Source organism: Xiphophorus maculatus, chromosome 14 (genome assembly GCF_002775205.1).
Source record: "Xiphophorus maculatus strain JP 163 A chromosome 14, X_maculatus-5.0-male, whole genome shotgun sequence".
In the NCBI taxonomy this organism is placed as follows: domain Eukaryota; kingdom Metazoa; phylum Chordata; class Actinopteri; order Cyprinodontiformes; family Poeciliidae; genus Xiphophorus; species Xiphophorus maculatus.
In genome coordinates, this window is record NC_036456.1 from 20591335 (window position 1) to 20604967 (window position 13633).

At 44.0% G+C, this 13633-nt stretch overlaps 1 protein-coding gene and 1 long non-coding RNA gene across 4 annotated transcripts in view; one reads left to right on the forward strand and one right to left on the reverse strand.

The window, feature by feature from the left end:
- The first annotated feature begins 309 nt into the window (after positions 1-309).
- On the forward strand, positions 310-9850 carry slc25a11 (solute carrier family 25 member 11). Its single transcript, XM_023346081.1, has 9 exons — positions 310-522; positions 1032-1184; positions 7639-7756; positions 7833-7921; positions 7999-8089; positions 8208-8298; positions 8412-8511; positions 8673-8724; positions 9293-9850. The coding sequence occupies exons 1-9, from the start codon at positions 458-460 to the stop codon at positions 9446-9448; spliced, it is 915 nt and encodes a 304-aa protein (XP_023201849.1). The 5' UTR covers positions 310-457; the 3' UTR covers positions 9449-9850.
- Positions 9851-12215: 2365 nt separating this feature from the next.
- Positions 12216-13633, reverse strand: part of LOC111610940 — a 5740-nt gene continuing 4322 nt past the window's right edge. For 2 of the 3 annotated variants that reach the window (XR_002753823.1, XR_002753821.1), the window contains 3 exons: positions 13113-13633; positions 12594-12747; positions 12216-12515 (listed from right to left, as the gene is read on the reverse strand). The exon at positions 13113-13633 is cut by the window's right edge. This is a non-coding gene — a long non-coding RNA (uncharacterized LOC111610940). The remainder of the gene's footprint in view (positions 12516-12593; positions 12748-13112) is intronic. The other variant, XR_002753822.1, reaches the window with a different exon arrangement.

Genomic DNA, 13633 nt, shown 5'->3' on the forward strand with positions numbered 1-13633 from the left:
TACAGTAAATATTTTTTATAAAAATAAAATGGGTTGATGCAGCAGCGCCGTATACTTCTCACATAAATATTTGAATAATTTAATGTTTTTTACTGTAAAAGGCAGATTTCTCGATAGTTTGATAATAAAGTTAAAATGAACACTAAACCGGACAATAAACGAAGCAAACCACTCGTTTCTCTTCGTTAATTTTCGTGTCCTTGGTCCTCGCTCACTGATTGGTCTATTCATCGCTGTACTCTTGGCCCCCGTATGCTGATTGGCCCGCTGGTCTCCGTGTTGTCCCACCTCGCCTCCTGATTGGCTCGTGTGTTTCGGATCGTTCGCGTGTTGCGGCTCCAGCAGAGTCACCTTGCTTCGGCCGCTGCAGCTGCTGCTGTTCTGGGGATAGAGCAGAGGAACCGACCGGGCCAGAGGCGACAGGAAGGCAGCTGGCCACCGACCGAACCGGGTCGACATGGCGGAGACAAAGCCGAAGACCTCTCCGAAGGCCATAAAGTTCCTGTTCGGAGGTCTGGCCGGGTAGGTGCTGCTGCTAGCCGCGGTGCTAACGGGCTAATGTCAGGGGTCAGAGGGCGAAGAGGAGCCGCTGCGCTGTCAGGGGCAGATTAACGCTAGTTATGGATTATTATCATTATGTGAGCAGTTTAATATTAGCGGTGGATTATCACCATGTTGGTGTCGGACTCGCAGAACATGTTAGCTGCTAATGCTAGCTGACAGACCGGTGTTCAGATTAAATCTGCTGCCCGGTAATTCGGGTCCCGGTAGATTCTGATCCGCTGTGACCTGATTTACTGGCCACGATCTGATTGGTTCAGAACCTCCTGGAGCTGATTGGTTCTGCTCCAGGAGGTTCGGAATCAGTGAGATTGGTTCCGAACCTCCCATCTGACTGCAGGGATTATCAATGCTTGCTGTGGAACCAGCAGCTGTCTGAGTTCACAGAAAGGTTCAGGTTCTGCTCAGTAGAACAGAACCACCCAGTGACCCACAAGGCCCGGTTCTGATGGACCCTCTCTGTCCTGCAGCATGGGGGCCACGGTGTTCGTCCAGCCTTTGGACCTGGTGAAGAACCGGATGCAGCTGAGCGGCCAGGGCACCAAGGCCCGCGAGTACAAGACCAGCTTCCACGCTCTGTTCTCCATCCTGAAGAACGAAGGACTGGGAGGCATCTACACCGGGTCAGTACCACCAGACTGGTCCCATCTGGACCCATCTGGACCCGGAGGCTCTCTGCTGTATCAGGACCAGAGTAAACCCTGTTGTCCTCCCAGCGGTGCCTACTTCCTGGTCCATTCACCTACATCCATCCTGTAGCTTCTGATCTGAGTGCTGATTGGCCGGCGCCGCTAACTGATCACACTGATGATGGACTTTATTGAACTTTCACTAATCAAAGTTTCACAAATCAGCTTTTAAATATTCTGGTTTGAAGAATGAAGGTTGTGGTGGATGCTCCGCCCACCACCACATTGTGTTAGTATTTTTCTTTATATTATATTACAGTTTATACGTTTAAGTTAGTTATTTCATTTAGACATATATTTTCTAATGGGTGCACACTGATTTAATGTCTGTCTGAATGGTTTATTTACACTTGTTCTTTGTTTGAGGTGCTGCTGAGACAAACCAGCTGGAGGAGGAAACCTGGAGCATACCATTTGTTTTGAAAGACTGAAGGGGGAAGACTTGTTTCAAGTTGTTTTTAATTAGTTAATTTTTGTCACTTAAATATTCACTTATTGTTTCTGCTAAGTAAGAGTTAGTTTTGCTTTATTTATTTCATAGAATGCGTTAGTTAATTTTGTATTTATTTGTTCTTTTGTTATGTCGTGCCTCCCTCATGTGGTAGATTTAGGTTACTCCACCCCTATTTAAGCCTTTTGTTCTTTGTTGGCAGGTCAGTTTTGTTTGTGTTCAGTTAGAATTCAGTTGACCTCAGTTAAATTGGGCCCAAAATTGTTATTTATTCTTTGATTTATTTTTGCATTAAATCTTTATGTTTTGTTTGCTATTTTGGAATAATTAAATTGAATTTTTGCTACTTTGAACATTTTTTTGTCCTCGTTTGAGTCTGGTCCCTCACAGTTGGTGTCAGGAGTGGGATCTTTTTCCAAAATGCCTGGAAAGGGAAGAGGACGAACAAGAGGAGAGCCCGGTTCTGAGCTGGATGAAAGAGTGGCTGTTGAGGAAGGTGGAGCTGTTGGTGGAGTGTTTGACATGGAAGAGGAGAGCGGTGAACCAACACTAGCAGACTTGGCCAACCTTCTGAGAGCCCACATGGGACATCAGAAGGCCAAAGAGGATCACTGGACCAGAGAAACTGCTAAGCAACAACAGAAATTTGATGAACTACAACAACAGTTCAGATTGTTTAAAAGGGAGAGCCAATCTGAGACCACTCCCACTGCTCCACAGACCTCACCAGTGCGGCCTACACAACCACCAGATCCTGGAGTGGCAGCTTCACCTCAACATAGTCAATCAGGTGACCTATATTCACAGGGGTATGTTTCTCATGCACCTAAATTACAAAAATTGAGTGAAGAAGATGACATTGAACATTTTCTCATTACTTTTGAAAGAATAGCTTCTGCCTGCAGGTGGCCAAAAACTGACTGGGCTTTCCATTTAATACCTCTGCTAACAGGCAAAGCTAGAAGTGCCTTTGTGCACATGGATGTTGATTTGTCTATGAACTATGATCAAGTTAAATTAGCTGTTTTGCAGAAGTATGACATTAACAGTGAAACCTACAGGCAAAGATTCCGCTTGCTTCAGGTGGAGCCAGAAGAAACTCCAAAGGAGCTCTACATAAGGCTGAAGGAGTTGTATATCAAATGGGTGCAACCTAACGGTAAAACAGTTGAACAAATCAATGAAATAATGATTCTTGAACAATATTTAAGAATGTTGTCACCAGAACTTCAGGTTTGGATAAAAGAACATAATCCAAAGACTGCAAAGGAGGCTGCTGAACTGGCTGATGTGTTTGTGGCTGCGAGGAGGAGGAACTCTTGGGCTTTTCAAAGCTGGAAAAAAGATGGCTGCCATCAATCTCCAGCCCAACCAGTTTCAGCTGTGGGTAAGCTACCTGAAAGAGAGAGATTTGGCTCAAAGGGTCAATGGAAAAAACCCACTTGTTACTTATGTGGACAGGCGGGTCATACTAAACCAATGTGTCCTCAAAATGCTGTTAAGTTGTCCCAGATGTGTTTTGTGCCCAGGAAAGAGGCTCAAAATGTTGGAGCAATGGATCAATTAATGGAGACCTTTGTGGAGCTCAACGGTCAGGCAGTGAGGGCCCTGATTGATACAGGGAGTACACGGACTTTGGTCCAGCGCAGGTACATCTCACCCCAGCTTGTTTGCACCAGTGAGACCGTTCCAATCTGCTGCGTCCATGGTGACAGAAAACAATATCCAACAGCAGATGTTTATGTGACTATAAAAAGACAAACTTACCTGCTTAATGTTGGGGTAGTAGATAACTTGCCATTTCCAGTAATTCTTGGCAATGACCTGCCAGTGCTGATTGACCTGTTGAATTCTCCTCAGTGTAATGTTGCTCTAACTCGAGCCCAAGCAAAGCAATCTGAGGATATTGTTTTCGATCTCAGTACCTTACCATTTCACAAGGTGGAGTTTTTCCCAGAGGACACTAAAGACAGGAAATCCAAAAGACTACGGAGAAGGGAAAAGTTTCAAGGGACGGTGATTGTTCCTTCTGATGCACCAGAGCCTGAGGTACAGCAAGACTTCAAAATCCCTGGTAATATATTGGAGCTGCAGCACAAGGATTCAAGTCTTGTGAGATGCTTTACAGAAGCCAAAGTCAATAAAAATGATTTTGTCATTCAAAATGACATTCTTTACAGACAAAATGGACCAATTAAACAGCTTGTGGTTCCCAAAGCAGTTAGAGAAACTGTTTTGAAGTTGGGCCATTCAATTCCCTGGGCTGGCCACCTGGGGAAGCATAAGACCTTAGCCCGTATAAAGCGCTGTTTTTTTTGGCCTGGCTTGCGTAAAGATGTTGTGCAGTTTTGCAGGAGCTGTCCAGAATGCCAAATGACATCGGCTAGACTCCCTGGCAAAGCTCCTCTCCAACCGCTTCCAGTTCTGAGTACACCATTTCAACGCTTGGGTATGGACATAGTGGGCCCGGTTGAAAGGAGTAAAGCAGGTAACCGGTTTATGCTGGTCATTGTGGATTACACAACTAAATATCCAGAGGTTTTTCCCTTGAAAGTTGTCAAAGCAAAAAATGTTGCATTCTGTTTGGTGCAATTTTTTTCCAGAGTTGGCTTTCCTCAGGAAATACTGACTGATCAGGGCACCAATTTCATGTCTAAGCTGCTTAAAGATGTGTATCAGTTGCTGGGAATTAAAGGACTGAGAACAACACCTTATCATCCACAAACAGATGGCCTCACTGAACGGTTTAATCAAACACTTAAACAAATGCTACGGAAATTTGTGAGTGAAACGGGCTCTGACTGGGACCAATGGCTCCCATACATTCTGTTTGCATACAGAGAAGTTCCCCAGGCCTCCACTGGGTTTTCTCCCTTTGAGTTATTATTTGGCCATGAAGTGAGGGGACCCCTGACTGTTCTAAAGGAACTATGGGAGGGGGGACAAACTAACAAGGAACCTTTAACTGTTGTATCTTATGTGCTCCAGATGAGGGAGAAGCTGGAGAGGATGACAACCCTGGCCCAGGAGCATGTGAAGACTTCTCAACGCAAACAGAAGGCTTGGTATGACTCTGCAGCCCGGGAGAGAGGGTTCGAGCCAGGCCAGAAAGTGCTTGTTATGCTGCCTTCAGAGGACAGTAAGCTACTGGCCAAGTGGCAAGGACCTTATGAGGTACTGGAGAAACTGGGACCAACAACATACAAAGTCTCTGTTCCAGGTAAAAGTCGCTCTACTCGCATTCTCCATGTAAACCTGCTGAAACAGTGGGTGTCCCGGGGCCAAGAAAATCCTGCCTCCTTTTACATCCGAAGTGTAGATGATGAAGAACCGGAGGAGCAATATTTTCCTGTTCAATCAGCCTCCAAGCCCAGTTTGGATCATCTATCAGAAGATAAACAGTCAGAGGTGAGGACTGTCTGGCCATTGAGTGTGTTCCAGGAGAATCCAGGTTACACTGATGTGATAACACATGACATTACATTAAAAGAGGATGCTGCTCCAAAACGACTGAGCTATCGCATACCTGAGAGACTTCTCGAACCACTTAAAAAGGAAGTTGAGTTAATGCTTTCCCTTGGGATTATTGAGGCATCACAGAGCGAGTGGTGCAATCCAATTGTTCTTGTCCCTAAAAAGGATGGAACACTAAGGTTTTGCATTGACTTTCGCTATCTAAATTCAGTCTCAAAATTTGATTCTTATCCAACACCACGAATTGATGATCTTATTGACAGACTAGGTAAAGCAAAATATCTCACCACCATTGACCTTTCCAAAGGATATTGGCAAGTGCCACTCTCCCCCAGGTCCAAAGAGCTGACGGCTTTCAGGACACCATGGGGCCTTTACCACTTCAGAGTGATGCCATTTGGACTGCATGGGGCGCCTGCCACATTCCAACGTCTAATGGATAAGGTACTCAATGGCCTTTCACATTTTGCCTCTGCATATCTGGATGACATCATTGTTTACAGCAGCTACTGGGATGAGCACCTGCAACATCTACAAGTAATCTTTGAGCGTCTCCAGAAAGCAGGACTGACGGTAAATCCAGCCAAGTGTGCCATAGCAAAGAGGGAGACTGAGTACCTGGGCTTTGTCATCGGAGGAGGATTGGTGAAGCCACAAATTAAAAAGATTGAAGCCATCCAGTCCTGCCCCCTTCCCCAGACAAGAAAACAACTTAAATCCTTCTTGGGTATGTCTGGTTGGTATCATAGATTTATCCCTAATTACTCTGCTAGAGCTGCTCTTCTTACAGACATGACCAGTCTTCGGGGCCCAAACATTCTACAGTGGTCTGAAAAAGCTAGGCAAGCATTTAGAGACATTCAGCAGGCCTTAAGTAGAGATCCTGTGCTCCATTGCCCTGACTTCCAGCAGGAGTTTATCTTACAAACTGATGCATCAGACAAAGGTCTTGGTGCTGTGCTCCTTCAGGGTTCTCCAAATGATCGTCATCCAATCGCCTTCATCAGCCGTAAACTTTTCCCTAGAGAAACCCGTTATTCCACGATAGAGAAGGAATGTCTGGCTATAAAGTGGGCGTTGGACTCACTTCGCTACTATCTCTTGGGAAGACAGTTTGTATTGGAAACTGACCACAAAGCTTTAAAATGGCTGGAGAAGATGAAGGACACCAATAGTCGAATAACCCGCTGGTACCTTGCCATGCAGCCCTACAAGTTTGAGGTGCATCACATCCCTGGCAGACAAAACATTACTGCTGACTACTTGTCCCGCTGTGCCAGCGAGCCTTCAGAGGAGGGGGAGTGTGTGGTGGATGCTCCGCCCACCACCACATTGTGTTAGTATTTTTCTTTATATTATATTACAGTTTATACGTTTAAGTTAGTTATTTCATTTAGACATATATTTTCTAATGGGTGCACACTGATTTAATGTCTGTCTGAATGGTTTATTTACACTTGTTCTTTGTTTGAGGTGCTGCTGAGACAAACCAGCTGGAGGAGGAAACCTGGAGCATACCATTTGTTTTGAAAGACTGAAGGGGGAAGACTTGTTTCAAGTTGTTTTTAATTAGTTAATTTTTGTCACTTAAATATTCACTTATTGTTTCTGCTAAGTAAGAGTTAGTTTTGCTTTATTTATTTCATAGAATGCGTTAGTTAATTTTGTATTTATTTGTTCTTTTGTTATGTCGTGCCTCCCTCATGTGGTAGATTTAGGTTACTCCACCCCTATTTAAGCCTTTTGTTCTTTGTTGGCAGGTCAGTTTTGTTTGTGTTCAGTTAGAATTCAGTTGACCTCAGTTAAATTGGGCCCAAAATTGTTATTTATTCTTTGATTTATTTTTGCATTAAATCTTTATGTTTTGTTTGCTATTTTGGAATAATTAAATTGAATTTTTGCTACTTTGAACATTTTTTTGTCCTCGTTTGAGTCTGGTCCCTCACAAAGGTATTGAAGTTGTTAAACTCCAGATAATTAAAGACGCTCAGCGTTGTAAAAATTAGGTGGAATCGTCCTTTAACCGTCTGTCCAATCAGAAGTCAGCTTCAGCTCCGTGTCATCCAGTATGATGATGTCATGATGGATGACAGGAAACCAACACATCGAACAGCAACAAAGTTTCTTAATAAAGTTTTCTTCAAAGAAACTGTACGAGTCACAGGTGACTAGCTTTAGCATGCTAGCTGCTAGCCTGTCCAGAGCTAACGCTAGTGAGTAGTCTCCTCCTCCTTAGTCAGCACCGGCCAATCAGCAATCAGATCAGGAGTTTCAGGATGGATGTAGCCACTGCTGGACAGTCAAGAGTCTCTACTCTGGTCCTGGTATGGAGACATGTCCCTGTCCTCCTCTGTCCCATCCTGTCCTCCTCTGTCCCATCCTGTCCTCCCCTGTCCTCCTCTGTCCCATCCTGTCCTCCTGCCCTCCTGTCCCATCCTGTCCTAACTGAGGACGTCCTCTCAGCCTGTCTGCAGGGCTCCTCCGCCAGGCCACCTACACCACCACCCGCCTGGGCATCTACACCATCCTGTTTGAGAAGATGACGGGAGCCGACGGACGGCCGCCCAACTTCTTGCTGAAGGTCGGATCATCTGAACCGGTCCTGGTTCTGGTTCTGGTTCCAGTTCCTTCAGGGTAACCTGTGGCTCCCCCTGCAGGCTCTGATCGGGATGACGGCCGGCGCCACCGGAGCGTTTGTGGGGACGCCGGCGGAGGTTGCTCTGATCAGGATGACGGCTGACGGGCGGTGAGAGCTGCTCTCTGATTGGCTGCTCTGCTCTCAGGTGTGTGTGTGACCTCAGGTGTGTGTGTGTGTGTATGTAGACTTCCGGCTGACCAGAGGAGAGGATATACCAACGTGTTCAACGCTCTGGCTCGCATCACCAGAGAGGAAGGGCTGACCACACTGTGGAGGGTCAGTGTGTCAGAAACAGGCGGAGGCAGCACTCCTCCCATCATGTGACCTCAGCTCTGATCACGTGACCTGAGATCTGATCACGTGACCTCAGCTCTGACCTCTGACTGTGTTTCAGGGCTGTGTTCCCACCATGGCCCGGGCGGTGGTGGTCAACGCCGCTCAGCTGGCGTCCTACTCCCAGTCCAAACAGGCGCTGCTGGACTCAGGTCAGGATCACACACTGCAAGCTAACCGCTAACACGCCGCGAGCTAACCGCTAATCCACTCTGAGTCTGATGTGTGTGTTTCTGTTGATGTGTGTGTGTGTGTGTGTGTCCAGGGTACTTTGGAGACGACATCTTGTGCCATTTCTGTGCCAGTATGATCAGCGGTCTGGTTACCACGGCAGCATCGATGCCTGTCGACATCGTCAAGACCAGGTGAGACGGCCGGGTCCAGAGCAGGTTAGAACCTCCATCGGTTCTGATGCCGCACCATGTTTGGTTCTGAAACGGTCGGGTTCTGTTTGGGATCTCCGGATGGAACCAGAACCTGGTAGTTCTGGTTCGGAAGCAGCTGACTGGATCTTCTCCTGTTCCAGGATCCAGAACATGAGGATGATTGACGGCAAACCAGAGTACAAGAACGGCCTGGTGAGTTTCTGCAGCAGGGTCTGGAACCGGGTCAGGACCGGTCCAGTCCAGAACATCAGGGGCCTCATGTCGTCCACAGTTCAGATGTACGAGTCGTGATGCCAGGTGTGACGGTTCAGCTGCTGGTTCGACCAGAGAATCAAAATGGCCGCTCAGATTGTTTCCATGTCATCTGCTGCAGACCGACTCAAACACAGAGGTCAAAGGTCACAGCTGGCTGAGGTTTTCCCTCCTGGTTCAGAGCTGTGACCTTCATGTTGCAGCTGAATCGGGTTCAGGGTTCAGTTCTGGTCAGCTTTGATGCTCCATCAAACATGGCGGCGCAGGGTCTGTGTGTGTTTGCAGCGTTTCCATGAGGCCCCTGGAGTCGGACCGGTTGGTTCTGCTCATGGTGTCGGCTGCAGCTGGGCCGTCTGACCACCAGGTGGCAGCAGAGTCTCTGAGTCAGAGGGCAGGAAGTTGGTGCTGCTGCTTCCTCTGGTTGTTTCTAACTCTGTTTCTGTGTGTGTGTGTGTGTTTCTCTGTGTGTGTGTTTGTGTGTGTGTGTGTGTGTGTGTGTGTGTGTCAGGATGTTCTGATGCGGGTCGTGGGGAAGGAGGGCTTCTTCTCCCTGTGGAAAGGTTTCACTCCGTACTACGCCCGGCTCGGCCCTCACACCGTCCTCACCTTCATCTTCCTGGAGCAGATGAACCGCCTCTACAAGACCTACGTGCTGGACCGCTAACACACACCATCACACACACACACCATCACACACCATCATACACACACACCATCACACACACACACTGAGGAGGACGATCCTCAGCGTCTGCAGGAGTTGCAGCAGCAGGTCCATGTTTTGTTTTTCTGCTGCTTTCAAATAAAAACTCACCTGAGAGAAACTCAGTGAGATCAGTGTTAAAGCTGAACACACACATCATCACACACACACATCATCACACACACACATCATCACACACACACACCATCACACACACACACGAAGGGTTAAAGTTCTCCTGGCTGTGATGTAAGCACCTTTCACTGACATCAGATTATAAACCTGTGACCTCCGACCCCCAGCATCATGGTGTCACCTGGTTACCATGGTTACCGAGTGGGAAATAAAGCGTTTTTATCCTCAGGTTGTGTTGGTCTAATTTACTATGAAGATTAATTTCTGATTCTCCGGATCAGAACCGGGTCGGCGGGTTCAGCTGTGGGGTCATGACCTGTCCAGCAGGGGGCAGCAGCTTCTCCGGATCAGAACCGGTCCGGGCGGTAAGTAAGCCAGGTCCAAAAGACTACTGGCAGAACCTGAGGAGACGGACAGTAAGTTCTGGATGTTTATCATGTATGTGGACCGGAACCGGGCCTGAAGCTTCACAGCTGCTGGGTCAGAGGTTCTGGTCTGAAGAACGATACGGGACCATGCTTCCTATCAGAACTGACTTTCTCATTTTGAAGAACCAACATGGCCGCCTTACCTGGAGAAGCTCTGATGATGCTAACAGAGGCAAGTACACCTCGCTGCAGCAAACAGAAAGGGGCGGGGTCGGACAACTGTCAGTCTCATACCTTATATGGAAATGGCGGGGTCGGACCACTGTCCGTCTCATACCTTATATGGAAATGGGACTATTTCATTCCGGAAATGAAGGGGGCGCTAGTGACACTATTTCCTGTACCGATCGTGTTATAATAATTATACTAATAATAACGTATTTTATTTGACAACGCCTTTTAAAACACCCAAGAACACTTTCAACATTAAAAATACAAATTAAATAGTAAAGAAATGGCTACAAAACGTGATATGTCACGTGGTATGTCTGTCACGTGGTAAGTCACTTTTTTATTTCCAAATCTTTATTAAACCTTTATTTAAAATTATATTAGTAACAAACAATCTAGAATAAGCAACAATAAGGAAACATTATGGAGATGTATTTATCTATCCTTACACCCAATCTATCTCAAACAAAAGTAATAAAACATGAATCAAATCAATATTTTGGAGACAAATGTACATTACATTAAGAGCACATTTATCCATCCATTAATTATCATGAATTATCCCTATAGTGGGTCATGAGGGCTGCTGACCCTGGACAGATCGCCAGTCCATCGCAGATTAAGAAAACAGATATAAACAAATGAAGTTCAAATAATATATTTTGATGTTGTGAATGGTACTCTTAAAATAAATAAGTTAAAATCTAAAATATAATAGCCTCTGGCTTATTAAATAAGAACTAGATGGTAAAGAGGTTTGGTCGGTAAAACATTTAGTCAACAGTTTTGGCCAACTTAGTACGTCCATTCACAGCGCACTTTTGTTGTTTATTTGCCAAATATTTTTCTTATTATTCACATTGTGAATATAATTTACAAACAAACCAAAGGACTTTTGAACTTCTAACAAGTGAAGTTCAGAAAACTAGAATATTTTTGGTTGCAGGTGACCTGGCTCAGCTATTATCATTGTTTACCACAATGTCTCATTGGAAACTTTTGCTATAAGGACTCCAGTTCAACCAGTAAACTGATTGGTGTCCCACTATTCCATTTAGAAATTCCATATCAATTCTATCAATTGCAATCGATTCATAAAATAAAGCCCTTAAATATCCAATTGTTGCAAAACCCAAAGAGATTAATTAAAACTTTAAATGTAGCTTCAACCTGGAAAGACTCACACAGAGAGAAAGTTTTAGAAAGTTTATTTGACAAGAAATAATCTTTGGGGCTCGGACCCCGGCAGTAGACACTGTGCTGGTAACTGCCAGAGAGAATGATCTTTTTTCTATATGAAAACCTTTTTGAATAAAGTCACTGGTTACATAAATTAAACCAGTGTGTAAATTCTAACTATAACTGTCTTCATCTCACCTGCTCAGCGAATCACCTGATCATGTGTCTCCATCCCAGCCTAACGGCGCCGGGCTCATCTCCTCCACCCTTCATAAAGTCCGGCTTGATGTGTGCAACTGCTCCTCATCTGAGCTTCCATCACCTCCACCCCGACTACACCTTCGCTCTGCTCGTTTAATCTTGTTTGTAACCGAACAATATGTTTCTGTATGTGCTACTTTATTACAAAAAACCCCAACAGTTGATTCTGACTGTTAAAACATAAACAACTTGGCTGTATGTCAGGTTTGTAAAAAAATTTGTATTGATTCCAGTCATTGTTCAAAATGTATAGGAAACATTGTATTTACACATATCAAATATTGCAAATTATTAGCTTTGCTTGCATTTAAAATTTTTAAAACAAGGTTATCCTATTGTTAAACAACGCTGTTACAATATATTTACAACTACTTTATTGGTTCTACTCTCTCCAACAAATTACAGCCACAATGTAACTTTGTGTGGAAACGACACCATTTCTATGAAAACTAAATAATGTAAATCAACTGAGCTACAACAAAAGGAACATTCAAAAATGTAAATAATATTGAAAGAACACATTATTAAAAAGGATGACTGCACAAGTCAAAAATTATTTAGCAGAAATGATTTAAAATGGCATGTCACAAAATAAACTAACAATGTGTGACAACTGAAATGTGTGAAAGACTGTGGAAAGCAACTAATATTCTCCTTGCATTCAGTATTGACAGTCAGTGCAGTGTCCAGGTCGGCCATCACAGTAGTAACCAGGGTACTCTCCTCGTCTTCCATCGCCGGTGAAGCCCACAGTCTTTATATTACCGGTTGCAGGAAGAACACGTTACAACCGCAAAAGGAATCCGGTTTTCTGCCGTGAATGTTTTTTGAAAATTTGCCCCAGTTGATCTCACCTGTTAATGAAAAATCGATTTCATGTAGTTGAAATCTAATTTCACATGTTTTAGGTGAAAAAAGTCAAAGGTCCTTACCATCCAGCCAAGCAAAGTGAGTCTTCTTCCTGAAAACTGGCTCAGACACAACGGCTTCAAAGCACCTGCAGGTCAATGCCAAGGTGAGATAAGCTGAGTCTCCCTGTGCTAGCGCCACCTCCTGGAGAACAGCTTCAAGAACATTCAGAGGCATCTGAAAAAAACAAAAAAACAAACAAAATAAAAAATCACATTGCACATTATGATCAGTAAAACAGTAGTTAATAATAGCCATTTCACCAAATATGTTGTTACTCTTACTAGTGTAGTTTATTGCAGTTACTTACTAAAACTATATTGAAGTAGTGCTACTCGTCATTAGAGTATCACATCTGGGTACTACACCCACCTATAATGGCTGCTGTTAGTTTATAAAATATATTAGACTTTCCAGAAATTTAACATTGGTGTACAAAACATATTTAAAAAAGATTAACCTTTAAAAATAAAAGAGAAACACTAGAAAACTGGTAAGTATGTAAAAAATATTTTATATTTTTCAAGTGTAGTTATACATACCGTTATGTTGAACCATAGCAGTTTGTGCTAAATGGTTCTGTAGCTTGTATGAGCAAAGGGACCAGCAATATTTATCGTTCATGTTGCAAATAGATACGTGGATCTGTATAATGAAAATAAAAAACAGTTTGAGCATAAAATACATTTCTCAATTATACATGTTATCTACTTTTCTATTTTTATCTAATGGTGCCCTGCGGGATAATAATTAGCTATGCTACATGCTAAAATTAGCCTTCCCCTGTATGAATTACGAATTTACTAGTTTACAGCTGTTAATTGTATTTTCAACCTAATCTAGAAAAGCGTATTGATTTGCTATGTGAAAAAATTTAAGAACGTAAAAATACCTTTTGTTGACTTTGTGAGTTTTGCATTGTTGATCGTGAGCCGAACACCAGTGGAAGAACCTCTCAAACTTCTTTCTTTCTTCTTCTGTTCCTCTTAACTCCGCGTCTTAAGGTATTTATACTAGTGATTATGAAAATAGCGCCCCCTTCATTTCCGGAATGCAATAGTCC

Coding starts and splice junctions, on each gene's coding strand:
- slc25a11 (XM_023346081.1), top strand. CDS start 458: ATGGCGGAGACAAAGCCGAAGACCTCTCCGAAGGCCATAAAGTTCCTG. Junction 7,922..7,998: donor AGGATGACGGCTGACGGGCG/GTGAGAGCTGCT, acceptor GTGTGTATGTAG/ACTTCCGGCTGACCAGAGGA. Junction 8,512..8,672: donor GTCGACATCGTCAAGACCAG/GTGAGACGGCCG, acceptor CTCCTGTTCCAG/GATCCAGAACATGAGGATGA.